The following is a 21,455-nucleotide window of genomic DNA, read 5'->3' on the forward strand; positions in this document are numbered from 1 at the left end:
AACATCACAGATCCCTGAAGATAGCCTTCCCTCATTGAAAACCATTGCATAACTTTCTGCTAAAGCACTTTCCAAACTAGTCTAGATTTAAGAGATTGGCACACTTATAAATCATGTAAAATTACTAAGATCTCTACTTGAAATAATAAAAAATGTACCTGATCAATAATATGAATGTATCCATTTACTGCAGGGATATTGCGAATAACAATTCTTGCCCCACCGATTGTCAAATTCTTAAAAAATACAAGTTAACATTAACTTCAGTTATTTTTATAATTCGAACATGGTAAATCTGATCAGAGGTTTAAATAATTTTACTCCATTGTGTAAAGAAACTGAAATCATGAAACAATTTATATATGTACCCATTGTGGAATAATTTGAGTTTGTAATTTATCTTAGAAAGGAGTGCAATTTAATTGGGTCACTTCATAACCAAGGTATTTTGCCCCAGCGTACTGCCAAATGAAGTAAACTGCTGTGAGCAGAGAGTTGCATTTTGCCAGCACAGTTAAATTTGGCATGAATTGAAGTGAGAAGCTCCTAATACTCAAACATACTGTACTCAAACAGGCCAAATGCAGACAGCAAAACAACTAGATGCAAGTCCAGGATGTGTAGTGGGCCAATGGTTCTAGGATGTTTTTTTCAGCTTCAAAGGGGAGCTACAATGGAGAACTGCTAAGAAGCTTTGGTGTTTAGGAAAGATGAACTCTGGAAAGAATAAGAATGAAGAAAAACCATTCCAGCTGAAAATGAAATCCTTAAAGTATTGATTCAGATGGTGAAGCAAACAACATCTCCCCACCTTCCTTCAAAGAAGCAACTTGTATAATTCAAGAATAGAAGTATCAGGGCAAGTTAATACACCCTGGACAAATTTGCAACATATCATATTAGTGAAGATAAAATGAATTAGTGGTGTTTGAATAGTGTTGTGTGAATTCATTTGGAATAAAGCTAAAGGAATGCAATGCTATCTATGAAAATACTATGACTGGGATCAACCATAAGGGGTTGATAGGCCACTTCCAGAAATTGATAGTGATAGTAACTTCACAATGATGTGTCTGACACTTCATTTCCTTTTATATACCCTGAATGATCTGATAACTGTAAACTAACCACCTTAAATAATAAAACTAAACTGCCTTCTTCAAAACTAGCAAATGCCCTTCCAGTGGGTACTCCCTGGCACTTATGACAAGATTGCATCAAAAACAACTTGGTCCCCTAATTTCTCATTGTGACTAAAGGAGAATCTGAACAGGCACCTAGCTGGCAAGCCTGAAAACAGGGCAGAATGTACCTTTGTTCAAATCTAGCCTGCAGCTAAACATCCAAAGTTCTTGACTTGAGGAGGAGGGAGAATGGTGGAATAAAGAGGGAGGTGAGGTGTGGTATGGTCTGCTTTCCACTTTGCCAAGCTAGATTTCCTATGAAAATCCTCTGAACACCCCGAGATCAAAGTTTATTTAAGAACTTTAAAGTTTACCTGTATAATCAGGAAAGAAAAGACCCAAGGCAACAACAGACACTTGTCACATCTCTCTCCATTGGGAATAGATGAAGCCCCATTGCAGATTCTAGTGGCCGTCATTCCCTTCCCCCAACTCCATTCAAATATCCCACAATTTATAGTGGAATATATCTCTTTGGGTAACATTTGGAGGACCAGAATTTCAGACAGTTTGTTTTGTGAACAACAAAAGAGGGAATTAATTCACACAACTGTAGCTCAAAGAACAGCTAACAAATAGTGGTGGTGAGCTATGGTTGTTCTTTCAATGAGAAGAAAGACCTCTAACTGAGTAGTACAGTGACAGAATGACTTATGAGGGCTTGAGGCACAAGATCAAAAAAAAATCTCAAAGAGCTCATTTTACATGAGTGAAATAGCAATCATCTAGGCAGTTAAGCTATTAGTCTCAGGCACAGGATGGAATCTTGCTAACTTTAAGATTGCTTACTTCTCAGGCTACTTGTATTCAAACATATTCAATACATTAGATATCACCAGTGATGCAAATTGTTGATGAACAAATACAAGCCAATGATCTAAAGGCATTTTACTGCCATGTTGGGCATAGCAATGTCTACTAGTGAAATGTTCTCATTAAGTGAGCTGCATTTTGATCCGATTACGGAGTCACACATTCACACAATCCAACTTAATCAGTCACTTCAACAAATGACAATCTCTTTCCTTTATCCTCCAAAATACATCAAAACAAGAATAGATGATTTTTTTTCCTTTTGGTATAGGCTGCATTGCATCAAATAAATTCTTTCTAACTGTAAGTTTATCTTCAGGGATCCTTGTAAGCTTGTTAGGAGGAAACATAGTATGAGATGGATGTTAACCCACATTAGTATTTAGGAAGTAGTGTGGGAAACATTCCTGATAAGCACAGTTTCTTGGCAACAAAGTTAGGCTGAGTTGAGGGTATAGTGAGAAAGGTGAAACTAAACTTTGCTGTGTTTTTAACCACAGCAGAACAGCACTCTGCTCTCCTTAAAATGATAAATCAAGATTCAGTCAATATAAATTATATGTTTCAAATATCAATCCTTGTTGATAAATTAATCTTTTTTGTTTTAAAAAAAATTTCCTGAAAGTTATCCTATGCTTAAAATGAGTAAGACAAGTCTGGGGGTGTTGGGGGCGTTGGCAGGGGACTGGATGATATATTACAGTCTTTCAAGGAAGGAATTTTCAACTGCACTATATATTAAGCATGAAATGTAAAGATAATTTACTTACGCCATTTTCATTCTTGATTAATAACCTGGTAAATATGTTCATTGTTGGTAACTTCTGTCCTTCATATTCCTTTAAATCATCAACAGCAAGTCTACCCATAATAAAATGTGACCTATAAAATACCAAGTGCTAGAATTACACTAGTTGTAAATTTGCTTGCTTGCTTTGTTTCAACTGTTGGAAATCATACTTCAGAGAACCCAAAGGACCAGTTACAAACTTGAAAATAATTAGCACCATAATAAAACTGTTTCTTTTTAAGAAAAATACTAGATCAGATCTTTCTGAGTCTGGAGGAAGAGTCACTGGAGCCGAAATGTTAACTCTGATTTCTCTCCACAGATGCTGCCAGATCTGCTGAGCTTTTCCAGCAATTTCTGTTTTTGTTTCTGATTTTCAGCATCTACAGTTCTTTCAGTTTTTATGTAAAACAGATCTTTTCCTCTTCGTTGTCTGTGGGATGCTTTTATTGCATTCTCTTCATTAAAAGAGAAAAGAGAATGGACACAATTAAACGATCAGTGTCTTGATTATAAATAGAAACAGGACTTTGAATGATGCTGATATCTTGCCTTTGCCAGTGTGAATTATTGCTACTAATTCACACTGCAATTTGTTTTATTAGTTCATATAACATTAACTGTATTGTTATATTGACAGTGAATGCAAGTTCATAACCCTCCAAGGCAAGTTTTACTACACATATTAAATGCAATAGGCTTTTAAAAATGAGAAAACTGCAGTATTGGATATATCCAATGAGATCGGCAAATTCAGCACCAAGAAGCACAGGGATTAGTTTGATGAAAAAGACAAGAAAATCCAAGATCTGCCGGCAAAAGAAAGGTCAACCATTTGGCTCATCTAGCTCAGTCAACCAGCCAAGAAAAAATGATAGCTGACCATCAAGCAGGCAGCACCCTTCGCTGTCAACTGAGGAATATCCATAATAACAATTATTGTACTCGCAGAAGAAACTCAACTGTATGCTAATATTGGCTGGACAATTAGACAACTGAAAGGAGGTCGGTGGGAAGGGCAATAAATATCGCCACTCTCAATGATGGGGAATCCCAGCACGTAGGGCAAAAGTGAGGACGGAAGTATTTGCACACATCTTCAGCCAGAAGTACTAAGTGAATAATCCATCTCAGCCTCCACCTTCAATATCCAGAACCACAAATGCCAGTTCTCAGCCAGTTCAATTCACCCCATGTGATATCAAGAAACAGCTGAACATACTGGAATCTGCAAAAGCTATGGGCCCTGACAATATTCCAGCACTGAAGACTCATACTCCAAACAAACTCAAGCTGTTGTAGTTAACAACTGGCATCTGTACAACAATGTGAAAAATAGCCCATGTGTATCCTATCCACAAAAAACAGGAGAAATCCATTCTAGCCAATCACCACACCATCAGTCTAATTTTCACCACCAGTAAAGTCATGACAGGGATTGTTAACAGTACTATCAAGTTGAGGGTGTAGGTTTGCTCACTGAGCTGTAGGTTTGATATCCAGACGTTTCATTACCTTGCATTCACTGTCAATATAACAAGTACAGTTAATGTTATATGAACTAATAAAACAAATTGCAGTGTGAATTAGTCGCAATAATTCACACTGGCAAAGGCAACATATCAGCATCATTCAAAGTCTGGATATCAAACCTACAGCTCAGCGAGCAAACCTACATCCTAAACCTCAACCTAAGTGACAAACCTTCACAAACCTTGTGAGTACTATCAAGTGGCACTGGGAAAGGAATAATCTTTTGTGGTTGTGAGTATGTTCACCAAGCTGGGAGGTTGATTTGCAGATGTTTCATCACCTGTCCAGGTGACATCCTCAGTGCTATGGAGTTTCCTGTGAAGCGCTGCTGTACTGTGTCTTCTGGAATTTATTTGGTTCCATTTCTGCTGCTTCCGGTTACCAGTTCAGATTGTTCATTGTAGTGGCTGGTATATTGGGTATAGATCTATGTGCTTGTTGGTAGAGTCAGAGGATGAGTGCCATGCGTCTAGAAATTCTCTAACTGTCCTCTGTTTGGCTTGTCCTATGATCATTGTGTTGTCCCAGTTGAATTTGTGGTTCATATATTCTGTGTGTATGGCTACTAGGGACAGCTGGTCATGGTGTTTAGTGACTAGTTTGTGTTTGTGGATATGGATTACTAGTTGTCTGCCTGTTTGCCCTATATTTTGTTCCATGCAGTTTTTATGGGTGGCATGGTGGCTCAGTGGTTAGCACTGCTGCCTCCCAGTACCAGGGGCCCGGGTTCAATTCCCACTTTGGGTGACTATCTGTGAGGAGTTTGCACATTCTCCCCTTGTTCTGCGTGGGTTTGCTTCAGTTTTCTCCCACAATCCAAAGATGTGCAGGTCAGGTGAACCGGCTATGCTAAATTGCTCATAGTGTTAGGCCCATTAGTCAGGGGTAAATATAGAGTGGGGGAATGGGTCTGGATGGGTTGCTCTTTGGAGGGTTGGTGTGAACTTGTTGGGCTGAGCGGCCTGTTTCTATACCATTGGGAATCTAATCTAATCTTTGCATGGAATCTTATAAATTGCATCTGTCTTGCACATGATTGGTTTAGGATCTTTTGTCCTGGTGAGTTGTTGTCTGAGCGTGGCTGTCGATTTATGGGCTATCATGAATCCCAGGTTCGGAGATGTGTACGTGTCAGTTCTGTGATGCTTTTTATGTAAGGTAGTGTGGCTAGTGAGTAAGGTCATGGCATGTCCTTGTTATGTTGTTTGTCTGTTAGGCATCTGTGGATGAAGTTGCGGGGATATCCGTTCTTGGTGAAGACTCTGTACAGGACAAGCTAAACATAGGACAGCTAGAGAATTTCGAGAAGCATGGCACTCATCCACAACCTTATCAACAAGCACCTAGACCCATTATAGTGGCCACCACAACAAACAACCGGAACTGGCAATTGGAAGCAGTAGAAATGGAACCAATTAAATTCCAGAAGGCACGAACAGCAGCACTTCATAGAAGGCTCCAAAGCACTGAAGGTGTCAACTTCCCAGCTTAGCGAACATACTCAAAACCACGACAACCAGCACCCAACCTACAAATCTTTACACACACCTTGAAGGACTAATCTATTCACCAACACTCAGTTTGGATTTGGCCAGGATCACTTCACTCCTGACCAAATTACAGCCTTGGTCCAAATATGAACAAAAGAGCTAAACTCCAGAGGCAGGAGTGACTGCCCTTAACAAGAATGTAGCATTTGACCAAGAGTTGCATCAAGAATCTCAAGCAAACCTGCAGTCAATAGGAATCAAGGGTAAAACTCTTCATTGGCTTCAGTAATACACAGCAGAAAGAAAGATAGTTGTAATTGTTGGATATCAATTGTCTAGTCATAAAGACATCACTTTGCAGAAATTCCTTAGGGTAGTGTCATAGACCCAACTATCTTCCATTACTACGTCAATGATCATCCCTCCATCAGAAGATCAGAGTAGCAAACTTCACTGATGAATGTATAATATTCAGCACCATATTCAGCAGCCCGCATCACTATACAAAGACCTGGACAACATCAAAGTTTGGGCTGATGGTAGCAAGCAACATTGTGCACACATGTCAGGCAGTAACCATTTCCAATGAAAGAGAATCTAATCATCACATCTTGACATTCAACTGCATTGCCTTTTCCCCATTAACAACATCCTTGGGATTACCATTGACTAGAAATTGTATTGCATCGGGTTGAACGTTATGAAATCTGTGGTGGGTAACTCACTGTCTCCCCAGTGCTGAAATATCAAATACAAAGCACATTAGGAGAATGATGGAACACTCCCAATTTGCCCGGATGGGTGTAGCTCCAGTGACACTCAAGAAGCTTAACATGACAATTTAGGACAAAGCAGTCCACTCTACTGGAATCCCATCCACTAACTTGAACATTTTATTCTTTTTGCCACTGACACAGTGGCAGCAATGTGTATCATCTGCAAGATGAAGTGCATTAAATCATCAAGGAATCTTGGTGAACAGATTCCAAACTCATGGTCTCTACCACCTAGAAGGACAAGGACAGCAAATGCATGAGGACACCACAGTATATATTTCCCTTCAAGTCACACACCATCCTGATTTGGAACTATGGCATTGTCACTGGATCAAAATCCTGGAATCCCCTTCCTAGCTGCACTGTGGGTGTTACTACACCCCAAGAACTGCAACAGTTCAAGGAGGAAACTTCACCACTATCTTTTCAAAAGCAATTAGGGATGGGCAACAATGTTCCCTCTCACTTTCCTGTTGCTGCACAGACGTTTGAAGTCCATGTGGGACAGAGACTTCGGGAACCAAAAATCAGTGTGCCTGAACAGCAAATCGTCATGTGTAGACTCTCTGCGTGGGTATGTGGCTGCACAGCATAAGGAAACATTTGTAAAAGATGAACGAATATAAATAAACCTTCTACGAAGCTCTAAAATCTGTTAATTGACCAATATATCAAAACAGAACAATCCTGAGGAATACCGACAGTATACCAATAAGGAGCCAGAACAAATTAAAATACTCTTCAGTGTCAAGTGCATGCAACTGCTATAAAGAATATCCAAAAGCAGGTTTTCAAAAAAGAAATGAATAGGAGCTTAATTCTGGAGGAAACTTTACATTTTTGACTAAATTTCTCTTATACTCAAAGATTTCACTCCTAATTAATCATTAAGGAATTCTTTGCTTTTTGTTAATTTTCTGTCTAATCGTTTGGCATGCAACTTATCTGAAGGTGGTGATAAGTTGCCTTCTTGAACTGCTGGAGTCCTTGGAATGTAGTAACACCTACAGTGCAGTCCATGTCCTGTAAGTAGACCTACTCTGTCATTATGGAGGTGGTTCCAAGATTTTGACTCAGAAATACTGAAGGAACTGCAATGCATTTCCAAGTCAGTGTAACGCATTTCCAATGCATTCCTAGCCAAGCTCTTCCTGTATAATTATAACACTGGAATTTAGACGACAATGTGGAAAATTGTCCAGGTATGTCCTGTACACAAAAGGTAGGACAAATTCAACCCGGCCAATTACGACTCCAGCAGTCTATTCTCGATCATCAGTAAAGTGATGGAAGGTATCATCAACTGTACTATCAAACAGCTCAGTAATAACCTGCTCAGTGATGCCCAGTTTGGGTTCCACCAGGGCCACTCACCTCCTGGCCTCACTACAGCCTTGGACAAAACGTTGAATTCCGAACAGTGACTGCCCATCAGGGGCACATTTGACTAAGTGCACCACCAAGGAGCCCTAGCAAAAATAGAGTCAACGGGAAAATCTCTCCACTACTTCACCACTATCTTATGGGCAAATGAGGAAAGGCAATAAATACTGGAACATGCAGTAACGTTCACATCTCAGGATGCATAAAAAAAAGGCAACTGCACTGGGCAGGCCATGTTGCTGCGATGGATGACAACTAATTGCCCAAGATCATATTGTGTGGAGATCTAAATACTGGCAAATGGAACCAACAGACCTCATACGAATAATTCGAAAACTCTGTGAAAAAGTTCCTATGTACCATGGAGTTGATGAATTTGAGACTTTGTTAATCTGATGATCTGCTATCTGATTCGCGTTAGATTGATTCCAATTTAACACTTGGATCTAACATAATGCTGCAGCACCTATTCTGTTGCATTTCAAAATTATGAAAGATATATATTCAACTGCTATATTTATCAGTAAGTACAAACTTGATATTGTCAACAATCATCAAGTATTACTTTTGTGGGCCTCAGATTACCGTCATTCTTCCTGGATGCTCTAACATTCTTCAACATTCAGGATGTCACTTGTTTCTACAGTTCCTTCTCATCTGCACATGCGATATATGACATCAAACAGGATATTTACAAATGGAGGATTAGTGATGGTACTCTGTGAATTAGCAGGAGTTCGGTGTGAAAAAGTGCAAACCATCTGTCTTACATGATGTGTTTCAAATGCATTCACCTGATGAATGAAGTCCCATATGAGAAAGTAAGATGACAATGCATCATCAGCAGAATATTTTGTGTTCCATAAATAAGAACAAACACTGATCTAGGGTGTTTTTTCACACATGAAGGGAAACATAGCGTCCTTCCCAATCAAATAGTTAAAAATAGTGGAAATCAAAAAATTCTTGTCAATTTGTCAAAACTACCAGTCACACTGAAATATGAAAACTGCCAAAAATAAATACTCTACATAATTTTCTGCAGAACATGCAGCACTCATATGTGTGTAAATTAATTCCGAATAGAGATTTGATTACATAAGATATAAATGCTTATGTCCATCTGGCTTGTTAATAAAAGATCATTCAGCCCCTACTATAAGTAAATATGCAAACAGATGTGCTATGTGGAGCTAAGCCACATAGACAAGAACTCTCAATTCCCAGTCTGTATTGATGTAACTAATCTTACACAATTTTGAGCATTATAAATGTTGGTATAGATTAGCTACACATTGAATGAATTTGGTAGGCTACTGGTGAAACCAGACAATAAAATGTTTAAACTAAAGAAAATAAGACTATTTTTGCAAAAGTATCTTACTTGACTATGGACAGTAATCTGTCTGTCTGTTCCCAAGATTCAATGGCAGCCTTCTCCATGTTGTTTATGGCAGTCTCTGATGGCACGAGAACAGTCATATTAGCTCCTGCTGGGAATTCCATACTATGCAAGGACTTCTGTTTCAAGAACAAGGAGAGGGGCAGAAAAGGGCAAATGAATCTGTAATCACCTCATGTACAAAATAAATTATTACATTTTTGATCACAATGTAACACTGCAAAATGATTGCATTTTACTCAGATTCCTCTCTTGATCATTCAAATAATTGTGCCCTGTTCCTTCTGAACTGAAGTGTAAGTTTACACACTTTCTGCTATTACAGCAAATCCAGTGCTCAGACAGAAGCCTTTGACCTGCTTAGTTAATTGGATGTAATAATCCCCTTGTAGCCAATCATCTAGTCATTAAAAAATAGAGGAGTAAATACTCAGTCAAGCCAAGGTTAGAAACTAGAAACAATGTTTATTATAATTAAGACACAAGCAAAAGGCAATATGTGTGATGAACATATCTAAAACACTTTCAAATTTTAAAAATGCCAAAACTTGGAGATCCCTCACTAATTCCTTCAGCAATGCATGGTATGGATCGAAGTTCACAAAATTATGTGAGAGCTTTCATTGAAACCATCAAAACTTCAGACATTTGATCAAGATTGCAAAACTGGAACAGACTCAGCATGATATTTTCTATCCATTGTGATGCTTAAACAGTTAATCAAATCACAGTTACATCAGGATGTCAAATAAGTACACAATTTAACAAGCTGGGATCCTCGCATGTTGTGGCATTGGGGTGGTCATGGACCTTTTTGAACGTGAAGAGTAGATCACATGCGTCATTTTAAAGTAACACATCAGATCACAGGGATTTCTAGATAAAAATAAGCTGCATCTAGGTTGCCCTTAATAATTTAATAATTGCATGAAGTACTGGCAATGGAGTTGATGACTACTCAAGGCAATCAATCTCATTTCACGAGTCTACAACAGACTCAGAAGTGTTACAAGAACAGTCCAAGTGGACACGAACTCAAGATAGGTTTTAGGATCTATTAGTGCAAAGACACTTGTTCTTAAACATGGTACACTTGCTTGGGATTTAGGTAAAAACAAGGATTGCAGATGCTGGAAACCAGATTCTAGATTAAGAATGGTGCTGGAAAAGCACAGCAGTTCAGGCAGCATCCGAGGAGCAGGAAAATCGACATTTTGGGTAAAAGCTCTTCATCAGGAATACAGGCACAGTGCCTGCAGGTTGGAGAGATAAATGAGAGGAGGGTGGGAGTGGGGAGAAAGTAGCATAGAGTACAATGGGTGAATGGGGGTGGGGATGGAGGTGATAGGTCAGAGAGGAGGGTGGAGTGGATAAGTGGAAAAGGAGATAGGCAGGTAGGACAAGTCATGGGGACAGTGCTGAGCTGGAAGTTTGGAACTGGGGTGAGGTGGGGGAAGGGGAAATGAGGAAACTGGTGAAGTCCACAGTGATGCCCTGGGGTTGAAGTGTTCCGAGGCAGAAGATGAGGCGTTCTTCCTCCAGGCGTCGGGTGGTGAGGGAGCGGCAGTGAAGGAGGCCCAGGATCTCCATGTCCTCGGCTGAGTGGGAGGGGGAGTTGAAATGTTGGGCAACGGGGCGGTGTAGTTGATTGATGCGGGTGTCCCAGAGATGTTCCCTAAGGCGCTCTGTTAGGACGTGTCCAGTCTCCCCAATGTCGAGGAGACCACATTGGGAGCAGTGGATACAATAAATGGTATTGGTGGATGTGTAGATAAAACTTTGATGGATGTGGAAGGCTCCTCTGGGGCCTTGAATGGAGGCGAGGGAGGTGGTGTGGGCACAGGTTTTACAGTTCCTGCGGTGGCAGGGGAAGGTGCCAGGAAAGGAGGGTGGGTTGTTGGAGGGCGTGGACCTGACCAGGTAGTCACGGAGGGAACGGTCTTTGCGGAAGGCGGAAAGGGGTGGGGAGGGAAATATGTCCCTGGTGGTGGGGTCTGTTTGGAGGTGGCAGAAATGTTGTCGGTTGATGTGGGTTTATGCAAAGGTTGGTAGGGTGGAAGATGAGCACCAGGGGCGTTCTGTCCTTGTTACGGTTGGAGGGGTGGGGTCTGAGCGCGGAGGTGCGGGATGTAGATGAGATGCGTTGGAGGGCATCTTTAACCACATGGGAAGAGAAATTGCGGTCTCTAAAGAAGGCGGCCATCTGGTGTGTTCTGTGGTGGAACTGATCCTCCTGGGAGCAGATCCGGCGGAGGCAGAGGAATTGGGAATACGGGATGGCATTTTTGCAAGAGGTAGGGTGGGAAGAGGTGTAATCCAGGTAGCTGTGGGAGTCGGTGGGTTTGTAGAAAATGTCGGTGTCATGTCAGTCGTCATTAATGGAGATGGAGAGGTCCAGGACGGGGAGGGAGGTGTCAGAGATGGTCCAGTTAAATTTAGATCAGGGTGGAATGTGTTGGTGAAGTTGATGAATTGCTTAACTTCCTTGCGGGAGCACGAGGTGGCGCCAATGCAGTCATCAATGTAGTGGAGGAAGAGGTGGGGAGTGGTGCCGGTGTAACTACGGACGATGGACTGTTCTACGTAGCCAACAAAGAGACAGGCATAGCTGGGGCCCATATGGGTGCCCATGGCTACCCCTTTGGTCTGGAGGAAGTGGGAGGATTCGAAGGAGAAATTATTGAGGGTGGGGACCAGTTCAACCAAACGAATGAGAATGTCAGTGGAAGGGTACTGTTGGGGACGTCTGGAGAGGAATAAATGGAGGGCTTGGAGGCCCTGGTAGTGTAGAGGGAATTGGATGTCTATGGTGAAGATGAGGTGTTGGGGGCTGGGGAAACGGAGGTCTTGGAGGAGGTGGAGGGCATGGGTGGTGTCTCGAACGTAGGTGGGGAGTTCCTGGACTAGGGGGGATAGGACAGTGTTGAGGTAGGTAGAGATGAGTTCAGTGGGGCAGGAGCATGCTGAGACAATGGGTCGACCAGGGTGGTCAGGCTTGTGGATCTTGGGAAGGAGGTAGAACTGGGCAGTGCGGGGTTCCCGGACTATGAGGTTGGACGCTATGGGTAGGAGATCTCCTGAGGTGATGTGGTTCTGTATGGTCTGGGAGATGATGGTTTGGTGATGGGCGTGGGGTCATGGTTTAGGGGGCAGTAGGAGGAGGTGTCCTCGAGTTGGCTTCAGCGGTGTAGAGGTCAGTGCGCCAAACTACCACTGCACCCCCTTTATCCGCTGGCTTGATGGTGAGGTCGGCTTTGGAGCAGAGGGAGTGGAGGGCTGCACGTTGTGAGCATGAGAGATTGGAGTGGGGGAGTGGCGTAGACACGTTGAGGTGATTAATGTCCTGGCAGCAGTTGGAAATGAAGAGATCGAGGGCTGGTAATAGGCCAGCATAGGGTTTCCAGGTGGATGGAGTGAGTTGGAGGCGGGTGAAGGGGTCCTTGGAAGTTGGGCAGGAGTCCTGATTGTAAAAGTAGGCTCGAAGGCAGTGGCGGCGGAAGAAGTGTTCGACGTCACGGCGTGTATTAAATTCATTGATGAGTGGGCGGAGGGGGATGAAGGTGAGTCCTTTGCTGAGGACTGATCGTTCATCCTCAGTGAGTGGGAGGTCTGGAGGGATGGTGAAAACTCAGCAGGGCTGGGAGCTGGGACGCGGTGTGGGTGTGGAGCTGGGAGTGGGGGTGGAGCCTGTAACTGGAGTGGGTGTGGTGGTGGGGGGAGGGGTTGAGATTTAGAAGATTGCTAGGGATTTAGAAGATTAAAAAAATCAAAACACTATTATCTTTCCAATTCCAAAGAATGTGACAATTGTACATGTAGTTAGCATGTTATTGCAAATATGTGAAAAAAATTATTAGAAAAACATTTGTGTATCCTCACCATCCTGAATCATGTAACAATTTCCTGTCGATGTGATTCCTGGTGCTATTAGTAGTTCTTGTACAGAAAGCAAAATTTAAGCCACTCATCAGAAGTACTCTAGCCATTTGAATACAGAACTGGCTCAAAGGTAGAAGACAGAGGGTGGTGGTGGAGGGTTGTTTTTCAGACTGGAGGCCTGTGACCAGTGGAGTGCCACAAGGATCGGTGCTGGGTCCTGTACTTTTTATAATTTACATAAATGATTTGAATGCGAGCATAAGTTTATAGATAACACCAAAATTGGAGGTGTAGTGGACAGCAAAGAGGGTTACCTCAGATTACAACAGAATCTGGACCATATGGGCCAATGGGCTCAGAAGGGGCAGATGGAGTTTAATTCAGATAAATGCGAGGTGCTGCATTTTGAGAAAGCAGATCTTAGCAGGACTTATACACTGAATGGTAAGGTCCTAGGGAGTGTTGCTGAACAAAGAGACCTTGGAGTGCAGGTTCATAGTTCCTTGAAAATGGAGTCGCAGGTAGATAGGATAGTGAAGAAGGAATTTGGTATGCTTTCCTTTACTGGTCAGAGTATTGAGTACAGGAGTTGGGAGGTCATGTTGCGGCTTTACAGGACATTGGTTAGGCAACTGTTGGAATATTGTGTGCAATTCTGGTCTCCTTCCTAACGGAAAGACGTTGTGAAACTTGAAAGAGTTCAGCAAAGCTTTACAAGGATGTTGCCAAGATTGGAGGATTTGAACTATAGGGAGGGGCTGAACAGGCTGGGACTTTTTTCCCTGGAGTGTCGGAGGCTGAGGGGTGACCTTATAGAGGTTTACAAAATTATGAGGGGTATGGATAGGATAAATAGGCAAAGTCTTTTCCCTGGGGTCAGGGAGTCCAGAACTAGAGGGCATAGGTTTAAAGTGAGAGGGGAAAGATATAAAAGAGACCGAAGGGGCAACTATTTCACGCAGAGGGTGGTACGTGTATGGAATGAGCTGCCAGAGGAAGTGGTGGAGGCTGGTACAGTTGCAACATTTAAGAGGCATTTGGATGGGTATATGAATAGGAAGGGTTTGGAGGGATATGAGCCAGGTGCTGGCAGGTGCGACTAGATTGGGTTGGGATATCTGGTCGGCATGGACGGGTTGGACCGAAGGGTCTGTTTCCATGCTGTACATCTTTATGACTTTACTGATTGAAAGGTGAAACTTTATTGTGATCTGTAATATGATGAAACAACTTACTGGTACAAACAAAGGCATATTTGTTGTTTCATATTACTGGAAGCTTCTACGGTGGTTCTCTTTCTATTTTCTTCATAAGGAAACAACTTGTGCTGAATATCATACATTGACTGGGGGTAAAATTCAATTTGCAAAGAGTACAAGATGCTTGGTTGAAGACTGTCACCCTTTGTAATACCACCCCCATTTTCACTGGAAAGGTAGGTAAGGCACTCTGTACAACAGTTGGCCAGATCACTATCAACTATTGTGTTTCCTCTCCAAAGATAAATATTATCTTCAAGAAATCAAGAAGATCAAGCATCCTGGCTGCTGCTATCCGTGAAAACATTCCTTTGGCTGGCTTAATGAAGTTTGGTAATTGCAGTGAAATAGATGAGAGAACACCATCAGAGACAGACGGAGCTGGGTTTCAGTGAAATTTGCCAACTCACAACATAACAGAAAGCAGAAAGCAAAAGGTGAAAGATCACATTAATAATGCAAAATAGAACCTTAAATAACAAGAAATAACCATACTCAGAAGGAAAAAAAATCGGAAGATTTCAATTACATGAAAGTATGGAAGTTTAAAAAAAAAGTTGTGAACATGTTCCTATTTCTAACTTATATTTGAAGTTAAAAATAAACTGTAGAGTACATACCTTGAGCCAGTTATTGAATCCTGAAAAGTAAGCACTTGATGCCAGCTCCTTCAAGATAAATAGAGAAACCTCAAATGACAAAGTAGATGAGCATGGTACAATAAATATGGATGAGGTATTTAAGAGTTGCCAAAGTAATAGGATTACTTCTTCAAAATTAGGTATTACAGTGTTGACTTATATTTTACTTACTGTTAGAATGTCTCCAAAGCACTTAATCCCATCTCCAGCATAGCCTTTAAGGCAGGTACACTTTCGATTTCCATTCTCAGTCGGTTCACATTCAGCCTATAGACAGAAACATTTAACTTTCATGATGGTTTTCACAAGCCACTCGTTTTATTTAACACATATGAAAATTTAGGCAGGAACTCCCAACCACAAATACAGGTTTTCAAATCCCAAGCTTTACTTTCACATCCTTTAATCAACCCTTATTGGGTAGTTTTCACAGTTCTTGACTGCTTGATAGATGATGCATTACACAATATGGTACTACTTAATTTCAGAAAAGGCCCCATATTCTCCCTTCTCTTTACCACTGTTCTCTTTACTAGAGAAACAGTTAGCAAAGCATACAGTGTTACCAATGGTCGACCTGACTATTGTGCCATTGCAAGCTTGAAGGGAATTAATGTAAAAAAGGGAATGAATGACAAATTTTAAAAAAGGCTTTTACAGATCATATTTTAAGGATCTTCACATGGTTGGATATTATATGCTCCAAAGGGCCTTGTATTAGAGGTCAGGTGGTTAGCCCACCAGCTTCCCATCCACCTTGGAGCTCACCCCCATAGCACAGAGTATGGGTGGATGCTGAAATTGGCAGCCGGCCTTTGATATGTAAATAAATAACTCTAGATCAACTGAGCTGGATGAAAGATCGCTTGTTTCCAATAATACACTGCCTGTGCCAAAGAGCAGGTGGCATAGACAGATGGGCAGTAAAGGGAATCCCATTTTGTAAAGAATATATTTAAGATGGGTAGAAAGTACTATTTTTGGTGGCTCCTCTCTCCCAACAAGAAGGTAAAATCCTCTCCATTCTACCCATACGTACATTAAGGACTGTCTTGCCATTCCATCAAACCCTTCTGTTATTTGCCAAAACTACCTATCCAAAACCTTACCACCCTTCAGAATCATTTGGGTTTGCCTGCAGTCCCAGCATTGCCCACAGGAATGCTCTTGTCCTGTCAGAACTACTGGAGTTGCCAGCCAATCAGATTGATTAGCAGCTCCAAAAGGTTAAACTTTGACCCATTGAGGACCAGAAGTCCCATTCTGCACCAACCTAGGCCACCCATAGTCTGTTCTGGTTGCAGAACAGGCTTCTTGTTGCCTGTTGACTTGCTGCCCACTTTTGTTCCAGGCAATAGAGTGGTGGGGTGAGCTATCTGCCCCACACCCTCCCCCACCCTGAAATTTTATGAGCATAATTTAGAGCTGCTACAAAACTTCACCTCTATTGGAAGGTTGAAAATGTGTTGTTAGGGCTAGCATCACTTCCATTTGAAGAAGGGTCACCAGCCCTGAAATGTTCAGTCTCCTTTTTTTCCACAGATGCTGCCAGACTTGCTGGGGAGGTGTGTTCGGCCAGTTCTTTGCTCAAGTATCAGAAGAGGAGCCATTAAAAATATTAGTTTCTTATATGAAAGACTGAGGGTAAGGGATTGTTCTGCTTTAATACTGTTGATTGATTTGAAATAGCCTTGATGACAATGTTAGATCTTTGCGAGAAAAGGTATCTTCTCTTTTCCGGGAGATATCATTACAAATAATTTACCAGAGGAGACCAAAGACATCTTGGTGCGTCAAAATCTTTCTACCAAAGTTATTTCATAAATATGCTGAATACTGAAGCAGAGGCTAACAAATACAAATTAATATCAGAGATCCTGGAAATGAAAGTATGAGATTATGATAAATTGATATTTTTCTTACCATTACATGGCATCCACCATTCTCTTCCAGACATGGATTAATGAGAGTGCACTTCTTGCCATCACCAGCATACCCTCTCTTACACGTACAGCGACTCTGTTTCCGCAGGATGAAATGAAATGATGGTTATGAAAATGTAGCACTTTTTTGGCATCACTAAAACATTAAAGGGATTACAATCACATAAAGGAAAAGTTGAGTTTGTGTGTTTAATGCTAAAACTTTGACGACACAATTCAAGCAGTTTACAGCACAAATGGCCCACAAAATGTTTTGGCAAAAATTTGATGCCGGATTTCCAAAAATAAAAGCTAAGAGGTAAAGTCACTATAGTCTTACCAGACCATAGGACTGCTCTCTCATTAGAGAGAGATTACTGGTGGTGGTTTAACCTGAGAGTCACTACGACTCAGGCAAGGGCAAAGGTTGAGAGGAAGTGTCCTTCATGCTAACCTCAACGAGTGCAGGAACTGAATCCCCTTCCTTTGAATAATTTATTCAAATGGAGACAAAGGGAAGGACCATGCTAAATCTGAGTAAGAGCCTATGATGAGTTAAGGCTGGGTGAGCCCCTCAGGGAAGGGACTATAACCTAAAACTATCTTAGGAGACTCTATGTGAGTTCAACAGAGACCCTCATATTGGAATAGGACAGATTTTACACATTTTGAAAAATAAGGAAAAGATTAGGTAAGGGAAAATCAAGGTGCCGTGTAAGGAGAAAATCCTAGAAAATATTTAAAAGAGTCACCAAGTATTCAATAAATATGGAATTATTAAATCTGAAATGGGATTTCAGGAATAATGAGCTAGTTAAATTAACTAGAAATTGGCAAAGATAGAATTATTAGGAGGGATGTAAATCTTAATTGGATAAAAGTGAGACATTATATATTGAAGGGAAGCTAGCAAATAGAATAATTGAACTGAGAAAGGACATTGTGCTTGCAATTATCTTGTGACAACTCATCTGGCTCCTCCATCAGCAGAGGCTCTATTCTCTCAAGATGATCCCAGAAACCTCTGCACTAGGCCAGCAGCTGGCACATTCCTAGATTCCAGACTTATTTTAATCTACTCTGATTACCTCCAGCAGAGATTAGAGACATTATTTTATATAATTCATTGATGGGATTTAATACCTGCTGGTGAGGCCAGCATTTATTGCTCATCCTCATTTGCCCTTGAGGAGGTGGTGGTGAGCTGCTTTCCTCGACTGCTGGGTAGGTCACATGTTTTTCTGACCTAGTCAACTTGTGTGCTGTTATCTCCTCATATGGTCATCCGTATTTTAAGCCCATTTTCATTATATATCTTTATCATTAATGAACAGCAAAAATATTAAGGGATACATAACACAGCACTGCAGAATGATATTAGTCACTGTCCTCTGTGGTCACAGCCTTTCCTGTTCATCAATGCCTGTTGCTTTCTGTTGGCAAGACAGATAGTTTCAGATTTCAGAGGAGGTGCTGGAGGTCTTAAAAAATTATAAAGAGGGATAAACATCCGGGACCTGATCAGATGTATCCGAGGATGTTGTGGGAAGCTAGGGAAGAATTGCAAGGCCCTGAGCAGAGATATTTGTCTCATCTACAGTCGCGAGTGAGCTCCCGGAGGACTGGAAGGTGGCTAATACTGTGTCTTTATCTAAGAATGGACACAAGGAGAAGTCTGGAAACTATAGGTCAGTGAGGCTGACGTAAGTGGTGGGTAAGTTGTTGGAGGGGATTATGAGAGACAGGATCAATAAGCATATGGAGAGGCAAGACTGAATAGGGATAGTCAGCAAGGCTTGGTGCATGGGAAATTGTGTCTCCCAAACTTTATTGAGTTTTTCGATGACGTGACCAAGAAGCTACAAAAAGGCAACACAGTAAACAGTGTCTACATGGACGTTAGTGAAATCTTTGATACAGTTGTGCATGTTATGCTGGTTAATAAAGTTGGATCACATGGGTTTCAGGGAGAGCTTGCCAATTGGATACAAAATTGGCTTGACAGTAGAAGACAGAGGGTGATGGTAGAAAGTTTTTTTTAAGACTGTAGGCCTGTGACCAGCCAAGTTCCGCAGAGATTGGTGCTGGGTCCGCTTTTGTCATTTATATAAATAAATTGGATGAGAATTTTGGAAGCATGGTTAGTAAGTTTGCAGATGACACCAAAATTGGTGGTATAGAGGACAATGAAGAAGGTTATCTAAGATTACAAAGGAGTCTTGATCAATTGGGCCAGTGGACGAAGGAGTGGCAGCTGTAGTTTAATTTGAGTAAATGCCACATGTTACGTTTTGGTAAACGAACCAGGGCATAACTTCTACAGTTAATAGTTGAGCCCTGGGGAGTGATGTTGAATAGAGAGACATAGGCATTCAGGTACATAGATCTTTGAAAGTTGCATCAAAGGTAGGTGGTAAAGAAAGCATTTAGCACTCTTGCTTTCATCAGTCAGAGTATTGAGTATAGGAATTGGGACATCACGTTGTTGTTGTACAAGATGTTGGTGAGGTCACTTCTGAGTACTATGTACAATTCTGGTCACCTTGCTATAGGAATGACATTATTATATTGGAGAGGGTGCAGAAAAGATTTATAGGAATGTTACCAAGATTAAGGGATTGAGTTATAAGGAGAGGTGGAATGTTTTTCACTGGAGTGTGGGAGATTGACTGGTGATGTTTCAGAGATGTATAAAATCATGAGGGGCATAGGTAAGGTGAGTAGCAAAAGTCTTTCCCCTAGGGTAGGGGAGTTCAAAACTAGAGGGCATATTTTTAGGGTCAGATGAGAAACATTTAAAAGGGACCTGAGAGATAAGTGTTTCACATAGACAGTGGTTCGTATGTCGAATGAACTGTCAAGAGGAAATGGTAGATGTAGGTACAGTTATAACATTTAAAAGACATATGGACAAATACATGAATAGGTAAGGTTTAGCAGGATATGGGACAAACCAGTGGGACTAGTTCAGTTTGGGAAACCTGGTCAGCATGGATGAGTTGGACCAAAGGGTCTGTTTCCATGTTGTATAACTCTACCTATAGTTGTTTGTTTTACATTACAATTCATCTAATGATGTTCTTGAAACAAAAGGAAGAATGAATTAAATCAATAAGTAGTACCTGTGCAGGTCCAATATACTGACAGTCAGCATTATCATCACAACCTCCTCGGGTGTTCAATAAGCATTCATTTATTTCAGTGCAGACTCTCCCATCTCCAGTCCATCCAGTGTTGCATAGGCAGGTTATATTCCCAGGACCTAGACTGAAACACTCTGCCTACCATAAAAATACAAATATGTAAAGAACGTCAGAGCATTATCTACGGTAGCACTGCAAAACCCCCATCACATTGACTCACGGCTTACATTTCAAATGTCAGTCTTAATCTCTATGGGTTTATTGGCCTCAGTACTGTTGCAAATAGCTGTCATTGTTAGTTTTAGATCTGGATCGTTTATTCACTTTACAATAGAATGGCAAACAGAACGGTATCAAATAGCCAGGGCCTGATGGCAATAACAAAGTTCAAAGTGTGCACGCACCAGGCCAACTTAACTATGACATTCTCATATTGCAACTCACGCCAAGTTAAATATTGTTCAAAGAATAGAACAAAAAGGAAATCCTAACTTGGCATTCTAATGCTGTGAATGAAAATGGAATCACATGTTCCAATTATTCAAAACAAATGAGTAATGCAAAACAATATTTTCACATTATGAAATAATTAAAGAATCTGATGCCTGGAGAGTAGCCCACATCAAATCTTTTGCAAATCCCAACAGGACTGAAAGCTGTGAGAGTAATGTACCATTTACCTCTCTTAACCATGGTTGACGTAGGACACAAGAGCTGCAAGAACTTATAGGTAATTATCTTTTCTTTATTCTTTCACGGAATGTGTGCATTGCTGGTAAGGACAGTGTTTGTTGCCAATTCCACATTGCCCTTGAGCTATTAGGACCATTTCAGAGAGCAGTTACGAGTCAACAAAATTGCTGTGGATCTGTAGGCCAGACTGGGTAAGGACAACACATTTCGTCCCCTAAAGGATATTAGTGAAGCAAATGTTCTCTTTACAACAACCAGTGAAAGTTTCATGGTTGCAATTACTGAGTCTAGGTTTTAGTTCCAGATACTTATTAATTGAATTAAAATTATACCAGCTGCCATAATGGAATGAAAACCCAAAGCTTTACGTTGAACAGTCATAGAGTCATAGAGATGTACAGCCTCCAATGCTCCAGGGAAAACAGCCCCAGCCTGTTCAGCCTCTCCCTATAGCTCATATCCTCCAACCTTGGCAGCATCCTTGTATATCTTTTCTAAACCCTTTCAAGATTCACAAAATCTTTCCGATAGGAAGGAGACCAGAACT

At 41.2% G+C, this 21,455-nt stretch overlaps 1 protein-coding gene across 2 annotated transcripts in view; it reads right to left on the minus strand.

The window, feature by feature from the left end:
* Window positions 1–21,455, minus strand: part of stab1 (stabilin 1) — a 282,900-nt gene that overhangs the window by 135,245 nt on the left and 126,200 nt on the right. For both annotated transcript variants that reach the window (XM_072582082.1, XM_072582081.1), the window contains exons 25-31: window positions 20,195–20,353; window positions 17,074–17,169; window positions 15,322–15,417; window positions 15,130–15,177; window positions 9,354–9,490; window positions 2,768–2,879; window positions 159–236 (exon numbers count right to left, since the gene is read on the minus strand). In XM_072582082.1, the coding sequence (XP_072438183.1) occupies window positions 159–236; window positions 2,768–2,879; window positions 9,354–9,490; window positions 15,130–15,177; window positions 15,322–15,417; window positions 17,074–17,169; window positions 20,195–20,353 (726 nt within the window). The remainder of the gene's footprint in view (window positions 1–158; window positions 237–2,767; window positions 2,880–9,353; window positions 9,491–15,129; window positions 15,178–15,321; window positions 15,418–17,073; window positions 17,170–20,194; window positions 20,354–21,455) is intronic.

The sequence above is a fragment of the Chiloscyllium punctatum genome, chromosome 12 (assembly GCF_047496795.1).
Source record: "Chiloscyllium punctatum isolate Juve2018m chromosome 12, sChiPun1.3, whole genome shotgun sequence".
Lineage (NCBI taxonomy): Eukaryota > Metazoa > Chordata > Chondrichthyes > Orectolobiformes > Hemiscylliidae > Chiloscyllium > Chiloscyllium punctatum.